Consider the following 12,298-nt stretch of genomic DNA (forward strand, 5'->3'; position numbering starts at 1 on the left):
TTCCCACAGATGGTCCACATTTAACCCATGAAGGTGAGTGCTACTTTTTAAACAGAATGCTCAATAACTTAAACCACAATTGTGAAACTAGATTAAGACTTTACTATACTATTCAAATATACTATTCAAATAATGTTATGAATCCACATGACAAAAAAATTACTTAGATGGTCAGTTGGGACTATTCTGCAAGCAGGTCTCAAGCCCACCAAAAAGGCTGTTTATTCAACACCAGGCAATCAGGCAAATTGTATGTTGTATCTTCATTTGGTCTCTGTGCCGTATTACTTAGACCAGAGAATTCCAAGCAAATGAGTTTGTGAGATCTAAAAATAATATCCCAGTTGTTGATGTGGTGAAGGAAAGTGCTCTCAATTGCAAAATAGCAGACAGTTTCGGCAGGGAAATGTCCTATGAAAGAAATGTCAAAATGTCAGTGTGGAATAGCAGAGCTTGAGTATAATATTCCAGAACTTGAAAGGAATAATAAGTATTTAAATTCATTTGTGCCTTGGTACCCTCCATTACCAGCCTCTTCTTCTTCTTCTACTTTAAATAATGAGTGTTGTAGGGACACAAGAAACATCAGCAGCCCAGCTGCCCATGCAGCACAAGCAGCCCTGGCCATACCAATACCACCAACACCAGTGTCAGTAATGAAACATTAAATGGTCTGACTACAGGTTCCACTTTAAAGAAGAGAAAAGTCGTTAATGAAAACAGGAAAGTGAAGGCCGAGTTAGATGGTGTGTTTGAAAAGTATCACGAAACCCTTGCCTGTATGTTAGGCAATAGCTTTTTCCTTGGCAGTGATGAAGAGAAAGCAAAGGTCTGAGAAGCCATATCAGAAGTGATCAATTTAGTCATGGATACACATGGAGCTAACAAAGGAGTAACAGATGTCCCCTTACCAATCACTGATCAACAGCTCTTAAAGAGTATGAGTGTGCCTAATTGGGTCTTCCTCTACTTTAAATTGCAAGCAAAATTACTAGATGTTGCAAGGCAAACCCTTTTTAAACTCACTCAGCTTGAAAGATGTGGGGTAAATGCCCTTATATAACCTGCTTGACCTTATAACCTCAGGGTATTATGTTTAGAGTTTAGTAACTTTTTACAACTCCATAAAAAATTTAAAGGTTTAATTTTTTATCTAACTAAATGATTCCCAGTAATTTTAGGCCTCATGGAAAGATACGACATGCATGGAAACTGTAACCCCATGAAATCTCAGACATGCAAAGAAAACATTCCTATGTAACACTGCCTGAGAAAAGGACTGCAAGTTCATGCCAAGAACTGTTTACATCAAAGTTCCAGATTTGTGTTATTTAACCACTGGCCCACTTGCCATCGATGACTCCTGATGACATGTAAAAGAGCTCACAGCAGCCAGTTTTCTTGTTAAAATCAGCTAGCAGCCAAAAAGAGGCAGAGAAAATATGAGAATTATTCTGAAGAAATAAAGTGATTTTTTGCATGAAGAGAGAGTGTAAGGGTTTGAGGAAACACCACTCTAAAAGGAAAAGTCTAAGTAAGTGCAATTTCAGGAGGGAATGGAAATGAAAGTACTTGCAAATGTCTAAGAATATTACTACAGATTGCCTGAGCTACCAGTTATGGTGAATGATTGTCATTCCCATTCAGGCATTTGCAACTTGCACAATCAATTTTGATCCAGTTCCTCTGACCGATAACCCATCAATCATAGGCCACAAGGCTTTTGCATCCCTTAACAATGATCCCATGGAGGCGTTCAACCCAATGCCCTCAACCCCACCAGAGCTTACAACTCTGCAAACGCCAACACTCCAGTCATCAAGCTTCAAGGACAACAGAGTCAGTGAAGACGTCATCCAATCATTAGTAATTCCAAGCAAATCCAAAGGGGTGGGAGACATCTTGTAAAAGGGAAAAAGAGAGGCTTCGGTGTGCTCTTAAATTTCTGCCTTTCTTCATTATCTTGAAAGAGCTGAGCAACAGCATACACCAACAGCACCCACAACAAACAGCAGCTAGATGTGACAAAACTTCAAGCATTGAAGGTGCTAGTGTTTAGCTGTTTTCCCATTGAGTCTGCCAAGGAAAAGGAAAAAGTGTGGAAGTCCATTAAAACCAAAATTAACTCCAAGTGTTGCCTAGGCAAGCATGTAAATAAGCTTGCTCATTCATCAGAGTATAAACAAAGCTGAATTGGAGAGTTTCTCTGCAAAATATCTTGCCAGTTCAACCACAACAGTTTAACATCAATTTTTAGCTCTCCATTTGTCGATTTTGGTCAACTCTTTCTTGGTTTAACCTATCTGTTTTTGGCCCTTGTAATGTTATCAAACTTTGATTGGTGTTTGTGCAAAAGGGATACTAGATCCTAAAGATTTGAGTTAAGGCAAAATCCACCTTCACTCTATTACAAGGGAGAAACTGTTTTGATTCGAGTCCGTCTCAAAGGAAATAGTCAAGGTAAAGAAAAACACGCTAAAGAACACATGTGAATGGGGTGATGCTAATCATTCTATGCATGAGTGCTTTATCAGCTACAGTGATCCCCTGACACTTAAGAGTGAAACGAAGTGGTTTAAAGTAGATGATGTTACCTCAGTAACAAAAGAAGAAAATTATTTTGCAGCTTTTCTCGGAAGCAGTAACACTTTGCTTTAACGGAAGTAGTTACAATGACCAGCTACTTCGCCTCGGAAGAGCATCTCAGACTGCCACAAAAATAAACTCTGACCTGGTGAATTATCTCAAAAGTAATCCAGCCACCCCAGATGGAACTGTACGGGTCTGCAAAATTTATTCAAGATAGAACAGTATACCATGCTGGCATACCAATGTGTAGCTAGTTAAGGAAGAATATGTAGCATTTATTGCCTTGTAAAAAAGAATCACCATCATAATTTTAAGATTTATAGTAAAGAGAATTCTACGTCTGTTTATGAAGGTGCCATTCATAGCATTGTAGTATGAAAAAAGTAACCAAAAGAAGCCAGTTGTAAGCCATAATTTAAGATGGTTTCAACAAATATAATTGTTATTCATCCCAATTCCCTATTCTCACCATTCCCATATCCATGCCATTCCTTATTTTTTAATCGGATTCATTTGTGGTCACCACCAGGAATAATTTCCAGTCCGGGATCATTTGCATTCCAATTTGGGGATCATTTGCGGACCCATACAAGCCCTCAAACAGACGAAGTATGAGTTAAATCAATTTTTGACAGTTGCCACATTTTTCCGATTTTCTGCCATGTTTACAGATATTAACTGTTCCTGTCCTCTATACCCTCTTGAGTAGTACATGCCTGAGGGTAACTTTTAATCTCTTCCAGAACCTCTTGGTGCAAACCATAACGTTACTTTTAATCTCTTCCATACCCTCTTGTCTAAGGTAGGTATAGCTATACCTTATAGTTATAGAGTATAGACTATTATATTCAAGGAAGGTAGTAGAAACTTGAACTTAAATGTTTCAATTATTTTCCACATGTGAACTACACAATTCTCAACTTAAGATATTTTCATTTACTTTTTTTGTGAATAATACCTTTAGATTTTATGCCTATTTTTATTTTCTCCACAATTACTTTACAAATAAGATTAATTCCAGTTCAATTTAGCATTGTAGACAAAATAGCATTTTTAAGTCTTACCTCAGATATTTTATTTGTTAGATTTAGTACGAGTACAAGACATTTATGCATTGGATCTTTGATTCAGTAATATTCGGTATATTCCTCAGCTGAACTGACCTCTAAAAATAAAAAGTAACTGGAATCAGAAAAAAACGTTCTGTTTAACTCCAGAGTAATTCAACATGAAGACTTTTAAATAGAATGATGCACATTTTTCTGAGGAGACATGCATTATACAGGTTTCACTTCCAAATTGCATCTACCTCGTGGGTAGCCCAACATTCCCTGTACCCAACTATTAGATCACTTATGCATGTTATCCTAGCTCTTGATGTTGCTCCATGGGCTTTTCCTTAGGAAACAAAGACAGCTTGTCCGGGATCAGTGTCCCCTTGTTTTTTGTGCATTGCTACTGGAACATTGTAAATTTAATAAGGCTATGAACTCTGTAAGAGTCTCTGTAGAATGGCTCTTCAGAGATATAGTTGAGTATTTCAAGTTTGTAGATTTCAAAAAGAACTTCAAGATAGGACTTACTTCAATACAAAAGATGTGCATTGTTTGTGCCTTATTAAGGATTGCATTAACATGCTTCTATGGCAACACAACCTCCGAGGTTTTTGAGCTGGATACACCCACCTTGGAAGAGTACTTTGCTTAATTCTAGGGAGGATAAGGACTTGCCACACACTAAAGAATATTAATACATTCTGCTGTGTGGATTGATGGGATTGGGGGTATATCCTTTCTTATGTTTGACCCCAGGGGTACTTTAAGATAAAAGTTACAGAGAGCTACATGTAGGTACTAATGAAGTCATACTACCTTTAAAATAACTATATATTTTCCAAATACTTTTGGTTTCAATTTTAAAATGACCTCCTCTCCAAAAAAGGTTAAAATCTTGCTGTTGCCACAAAAAAAGAACAAATATGCAACCAAAGCTATTATGAAAATTGAATATTTCAAACCTAATGAATGGTTTGCTCCTCCCTATGCCTCTTACATCAGGGGGGCTTGTGACCCTGTATGTTTTATAAGCCGTGCCCAATATCCAGATCCAAAATTATTTTAAGTAATCCTCATCTATTAGTCATTACCAGGTCAAGAATAAAAGTAATTGGCCATTTCAGTTTTTGCTATAAATTTTCCATCTACACATGCCATGAGTCAGTTTGTATCTTTCTTAGGAGAGACTGTCACGTAAGAAAGAAGGATCATCATAGAGATCACTAGTGTAACTATATACCAGCACTAACAACCATAGAAGAGTGGCACACCCAACCTCATTCCCAGGGTCTCGCATCTTCCCACCCCCTGGAGCAAGCGAGGAGAGACCCTGGTAAATCTTTAATTTTTTAACCTTCTACCTTCACTCCTCTTCGAGAAGTTGAACAGTCAACAACTTGTACCTTCCTCGTCATTTCGTCCAGTTCTTGTTGTTGTACCCTTGAACGCCCTTATTTAAGATCAAATAAGAAGGAGCAGCGAAGGAAGTTTCAAGGCGACCTGCTTGAATGTGAAAATGAAAAGTGATTCCCATGATTTGGGGTTGGATGCTAGTGACGCAAACTATACTCTTCTAAGAGAAGTGAAGTACGAGATAGTTTACGCATCCCGAAGCGTTTGTGCCTTGCAAAGATGGAATGGAGCTGTTTAAAGCCCACCGTATCAGCGCGCTGTTAAAGCAGTAATCATCGATGAAGCTCCTCCTCAGTCCAAAGTGAGGGTTATCTTTGCTACTGTTGCCATGGGGATGGGAGTTGATATTCCATCAATACAGCATGTCATCCATGTGGGACCACCTCGCACAATAAGGGAATACTTTCAAGAAACAGGACAGGCAGGACAGGATGGATGTTTTTCGCTCACTCCAGGGGGCGGGAAGATGAGATACCCTGAGAACGAGGTTGTGGCACACCAGGGCATATTGCCATGGTTCTTCCGAATGCTTACTTTTGAATATGAACTCTGTAATTATCTCAACCCAATAAAGAACAACAAACAATGGTGCTTTGTTCTCAGCATGATCGACGGTAAGTCAGATGTCTTGTGTAGTAGCCAATCAACTTATTGTAATTGTTTACTTGATCCAAACAACAGTAATCAAATTGGGCCAATCAGATGTGCTGTTTATTAGCCAATAACCTTATTGTTATTGTGTACTTGATCCAATGATAGCGTATGAAAAGCCTTTAGTTAAAAAAGTTATCATTACGATGTAATAGTTCGCAAACAACACGTCTCAGAGAATCTTAAAGTGCACAGTGTGTGGCGGCGACCATTCTATTTTTCACTGTGAGAATAGGTGTGGCCACGGCGACAGTAGGCAATGTTCGTGTAATGAACACCCGCCTCAGAAAAGAAAAAAGACATCAAAGTCAACAGCCTCTAGTCAACAGCCTGCAGATACGTCACACGACGATCTAAAGAAAAAGTACGAGTTACTGCAAAAGGACTACAAAAGAGTGGGTCAGGCCTTCCAGAACCAGCAGGAACAGGAACAGGAGCTGACGGCGTTGCCAAAGGAATGGGAAAAAGAGGCTGAAGAGCTAGCCAACTTTGTGCGGAACAAGGATGAGGTCATTAAAAACCTCGAGAGGCGCCTCTTAAACGCAAAGAAGGTCATTGCAGAACTCCGAGCGGAGGTGCGACGCAGAAACCAACCCGCGCCACAAGACCCACCTGCATCACAACAGCAACACCAGCAGACGGCAGACATTCACACCAGCACCCAGAGCCTGGCCAACATACACAAACAATATGACCAGGTTCTCCAGACGATGAAAGAGAACAGATGCAGCATGGCCTGTGCCTTCCGTCTTGCAGGCTGTCCTCGGAGCACACTACGAGACTTCATGGCAATAGCAGAACTGAAAAAGGTAGACTCAAGGGAACTGGACCTCGTCCTCCACGACCAAGAGGTTAAATCAGTGCGAGATCTGGAGGTTGTCTGTTGCAAAAGACTTCAGTGCTACATCCTGGTCATGATCAACATGAGGAGAGAGGGGCAGCTGTTGCCAATGAAGTTCGAGGCACGATTCTACGAGTGAAGTATCTTGTATATTTCACCACTCACAAAACAGCTCCTTTAGGAGCCACCAAATGTATGAAAGGCTATTCTTGTCAATGTATTACACGTGTTGGATGTTGTATCAAGCGAAAACCAAAAGAAAACATTAAGGTTTGTGTTAACATTTTACCAAAAAGCTAACAACAGGTTACCGACACATTACCGACAGTCGACCAACAGTCAGCCGACAGGGTTTTTTTGGGAGCTCTTCTTCACAATTACCACTGATTCAATCCTTTCTCCAAAATCTTCTACCTTGGACTAGCTTGTATTAATTTCAATAGAATTGAAACCATCAACCATCATACTCATGTTCAGTGATAATCTCTTTCGATATTCCACCACTCAGACTGATTTATGCATCAGTGACACTGACTCGTATGGTAGAGTGTGTATTTCTTTGTACTGTCTAAGAACACCCCTCAATACGGCTCAGAGTTTCAGAGTTTCAGAGTTTCCACCATAATTTTGTTCTTTTTTAATTATAGGAAGCCCTTCGTAGCTTCCATGGAATGATCACTAAAAGACAGTTCTAAGAGTTAGCAAATCACTTAACTAACAATGTAATTTAAAATGTGTGGTAAAATATTGCTGTATTTAAATACTCTTTCATTTCTGGGTATCTTGCACCTCAGTCTCACCATAAAAAAGAAGTATGACTGAAAATGCATTTCAAAGTCAGTTGTTGTATTTGCGAACGGTAACACGTGCATCTGCTTTTAGAACCCAGATCATTTGCTTCATTTGCATGTACACTGCGTAACGTCATGTATTGTTTACTTGTGTGCCACCTAATGCTTGGCCAGGAACCTTCTGTCCCTTGCAGTAAGTATTTATAAAAGTTAAAGGTTCTCCTGATAATAAATATTTTACCTTGGCGCAAGTTTCAATTAAGAAAACACAATAAATCTTGGAACACAATCATTTCATGCAATCTCATCATGGGGACTGAAGTGTTTGATTGCTTGGCTGAGCTTTCCAGAGTTACGGGATCCAATCTCAACCCCAAAAAGGCACTGGTATGTGCTAACGAAAGCTTTATGTGAAATCAAGCCAAATGCTTTTGCAGAGTGAAATATTTGGTTGATTCCCCGATCAAGTATGCTCTATTCCGCAAGCAGGTCTCAAGCCCACCAAAAAGGCTGTTCATTCAACACCAGACAATCAGGCAAATTGTATCTTGTATCTTCGTTTGGTCTCTGTGCCATATTACTTAGACGAGAGAATTTCAAGCAAATGAATTTGTGAGATCTAAAAATATTATTCCTATTGTTGATGCGATTAATGAAGAAAATGAAAACTGTGAAATACCAAACAGTTTAGGCAGAAAATGCCCTTTCAAAGAAATGTCAAAATATCAGTGTGGAATAGCAGAGCTTGATTATGAGATTCCGGAACTTGAAGGGAATAAAAATTATTTAAATTCATTTGTGCCTTGGTACCCTCCATTACCAGCCTCATCTTCCTCTTCTTCTTTAAATAATGAGTGCTATAAGGACACAAGAAACATCAGCGGTTCCAGCAGCCCATGCAGCACAAGCAGCCCCTACAGCCCTTGCAGCACCAGCAGCTTCTTACAACCCACTTATCAACCGCTCTTAAAGAGTATGTGTGTGCCTAATTGGGTCTTGCTCTACTTTAAATTGCAAGCAAAATTACCAGATGCTGCAAGGCAAACTCTTCTTAAACTCACTCAGCTTGGAAGATGTGGGATAAAAGACCTTTTATGACCTGCTTAACTTTATAACCTCAGGGTATTATGTTTAGAGTTATTACTTTCTAACACTGCCTGAGAAAAGGAATGCAAGTGCATGCTAAGAATTGTTTACATCAAAGTTCCAGATTTGTGTTAATTAACCACTGGCTGACTTGCCATCTATGACTTCTGATGACTCGTAAAAGAGCTCACAGCAGCCAGTTTTCTTGTTAAAATCAAGTGATCAACCCAAGAGAGAGTGTAAGGATTTGAAGAAACACCAAGCTAAAAGGAAAAGTCTAAGTAAGTGCTATTTCAGGAGGAAATGGAAATGCAAGTACTTCCAAATGTCTAAGGATACTACTGCAGATTGCCTGAGTTACCAATTATGGTGAATGATTTTCATTCCCATTCACAGTTCTTTGCATTTCCAACTTGGGCGATCAATTTTGATCCAGTTCCTCTGACCAATAACCTGCCAACCATCGGCCACAAGGCTTTTGCATCCCTTAGCAATAATCCCATGGAGGTGTTCGACCCAATGCCTTCAACCCCACCAGTGCCTACAACTCCGCAAACACCCACACTCCAGTCATCAAGCTCCGAGGACCACAAAGTCAGTGAAGACGTCATCCAATCATTGGTAATTCCAAGCAAATCCAAAGGGGTGGGAGACGTCTTGTAAAAGGGAAAAAGAGAGGCACCGGTGTACTCTTAAACTTCTGCCTTCTCCTTTATCTTGGAAGAGCTGAGCAACAACACACACCAACGGCACCCACAACAAACAGAGGCTAAATGTGACAAAACTTTAAGCATTGAAGGTGCTAGTGTTTAGCCATTTTCCCATTGAGTCTGCCACGGAAAAGGAAAAAGTGGGGAAGTCCGTTAAAACCAAGGCAAAGGTTGTCTAGGCAAACTAATAAGCTTGCCCTAATAAGCTTGCTCATTCATCAGAGCATGCAAAAGGGATATTAGATCCTAAAGATTTCAAATTGCAGACCCAAACACCAACAACTGAGTTGTCTTTGGTTGAAATACCAGAGGATTGGAGGCACTAATGGTCAGCTTTCTAACTGGCTGAGTTTGATATATTTTAGTGAGAAAATTGTGTCTACTTAATAGAGCCTTAATTCCCACACAAACAGCAGATGTATAAACTATTTTTATATTTTGACTTAGGAAGAATCAATGTAATCAATTATACTCAAAAAGGATTCACAGCTATGCAAACATCTGTGCAGCAAGAAGCTGAAAAGTGTAAAATTTAGAGTTCTTGCAAGTTAAAATCTGAACTTTCGGTAGGATGACTTTCCTTCGTGGCTTTCTTCAGTTAAAGGGGATATAATTTTCAAAAGTCTGACCTCATTTCCTTCAGGCCCTCAAACAGACTTAGTATGAGTGAAATCAATTTTTGACAGTTGCCACATTTTTCGGATTTTCAGCGATGTTTACAGACATTCACTCTTAATCTCTTCCATGCCCTCTTGGGTAGTATATGCCTGAGGGTAACTTTTAATCTCTCCTATCACCCCTTAGGTAGTGTATACCTGAGGGTTACTTTTCATCTCTTCCATACCCTCTTACCTGAGGTAGGTAGAGCTATACCTTATAGTTATACAGTACAGATTATTATATACAAAGAAGGTAGTAGTAGCTTGAACTTAAATGTTCCAATTATTTTCCACATGTGAACTACACAATTCTCAAATTAAGATTTTTTTATTTACTTTTTTTTTAATAATACCTTTAAAATTTATGCTTTTTTTGGTTTTCTCTGAGGTTCCTCTACAAATATGATGAATTCCAGTTCAATTTAGCATTGTAGACAAAAAGGTCGTACCTCAGATATTTCATTTGTTAGATTTAGTACGAGAACAAGACATTTATGCTTTGGATTTTTAATTCAGTAATATGCGGTTCATTCCTCAACTGAACTGACCTCTAAACATAAAAAGTAACTGGAATCAGAAAAACGTTCTGTTTAACTCCAGAGGTTTTCAACATGAAGACTTTCAAATAGACTGATGCACACTCTTCCTAGGAGACTTGCATTATATAGGTTTCGCCACCAAATTGCATTTACCTCGTGGGTAGCCTAACCTTCCCTGTACCCAACTATTAGATTACTTATGCATGTTATCCCAGCTATTGTTGTTGATCCGTGGGCTATTCTTTTGGCAACAAGGAGAGCTTGTCTAGCATCAATGTCCCCTTGTTTTTCGTGCACTGCAACTGGTAAGTGTCCATTCCATGATACTCTCTCTTTCAAAGTGACAATGTTTTGTTTGGCCTATGCATATTTAATTTTGCCTAGGTCAAAAAAAATGGTATACCACCTTCCTTGTGGAAGAGCATAAAACAGGCACTTGCCAGTGGTACTAGCTCCTAAATGAATGGGGTCGTGTATTTTTGAGACCTTTGAGGAACTGTTGAAAATACTTTGTAAGAACCATGCTGTATTCTAAAGTCTGCCTGTTTCCCATTAAAGGACATGGACCTGATTGAGCATATTTTAGTACACCAACTGACAGTTTTAATCTCTAAGCTTTGAGACTTAGCAAGTGTAGTGTTCCCCTGAACAATAGAATGTACAATGCAGTGCAAATAAGCAAAGCGCTTTATCCATATTATGCATAATTTTGCTAAATACTCATTTAATTCATGTTAGTGAGTAGAGCGTTTAAATAATAGGCAACCGCAATAGACCACACTGTGCAAAAAGAAGTGGAAGCTAGGTCACAGCATCACTGGTAAATATCTTTTACTATACAGTAAGGAAAGAAATAATTAGAGCTTTGTTAGATGCTACTGCATTCAAATCCAAGTCTTACCTTGCTTCTTTGAACCAACTTAAGTAGTACTCAAATCAATGATCTACCCATTTGTTACTAGAGTGAACTTAATATTATGCCTGTAATTGTGAATTCCATTCAAGCATTCGACAACTCCAATCAACCATATTTTGTATTCGCTTCTAACAGTGGGGGATCTTATACCTTGAGCTGCTATTAACGGTACTTCTTTGTCATCTTGGAAAAACACCGATCTTCTAAGGATAGGTCTGTCTACATAGCATTTCTTAGAGTGTTTCACAAGTGCTTGAAACGTTTTTAACTTTTTGGAGCATTTGTCATGATGTAAGTGCATATTAGCCATAGCTATTGAATAGAAAGCTCTTAGTTCCTGTGATATAGTTTTAGTTAAGGTACATTTTTCTACATAAACTATTGAGAAGCACTCCTCAAGGCATGATATATTTCATGTGTGACAAAATTATTTTGAGGTTATGTCATACATAAAATGTCACGCCTTGCATTTTATCCAGCCCATTTCCTTGACGCATGGCTGCGTTGTTTGTGAACATATAAGGTTTTGCAAAATGTGAGATCGTGTTTAGGTATAGACGCAGGTATTACTTGGTACTATATATTGGTCTAAGTTCATTTGAGATTATTCTTGTCTTATTACAACCAAAGAAGCATCAAAGAAAAGAAGAATAGCTGATTCTGAGCAAAACTTGCCAAAGGGGAAAAAAGGATTGTCTCATCATCTCTTCAAAAGAATCTCATGGAAAAAAAACAGAAAGAGGCCATTCAAGTTCTGGCAACACCAAAGGCCACTGAAGGCACAACTTTTAAAGAGCTTGCACCAAAAAATTTCGTTCGAGACCTAAGGGCTTGATCTATCAGTAGCAGCACTTTTGGAGACTATCCTGGAATGTACTGCGGCTTCTCTATGGTAATCAAAGAGTACAAAGAGACAAGAGAGTTAGGTTTTCCTTTTTGCAAAAATAAGCAAGATATAAGGTGCATGTTTTGCAACAATTGGGGGATCATCCTAGCATCCCACTTTTGTTTGGTGTTTTATTAGAGAAAAAGCCAGTCAGTCTTGTGC

The 12,298-nt window shown here is 38.9% G+C and overlaps 1 protein-coding gene across 1 annotated transcript; it reads left to right on the forward strand.

The window, feature by feature from the left end:
• The first annotated feature begins 5,385 nt into the window (after positions 1–5,385).
• On the forward strand, positions 5,386–6,688 carry LOC131800232 (nucleoprotein TPR-like). Its single transcript, XM_066168892.1, has 2 exons — positions 5,386–5,544; positions 5,864–6,688. The coding sequence occupies exons 1-2, from the start codon at positions 5,386–5,388 to the stop codon at positions 6,686–6,688; spliced, it is 984 nt and encodes a 327-aa protein (XP_066024989.1).
• The last annotated feature ends 5,610 nt before the right edge of the window (positions 6,689–12,298 follow it).

The sequence above is a fragment of the Pocillopora verrucosa genome, chromosome 6, assembly GCF_036669915.1.
Source record: "Pocillopora verrucosa isolate sample1 chromosome 6, ASM3666991v2, whole genome shotgun sequence".
In the NCBI taxonomy this organism is placed as follows: domain Eukaryota; kingdom Metazoa; phylum Cnidaria; class Anthozoa; order Scleractinia; family Pocilloporidae; genus Pocillopora; species Pocillopora verrucosa.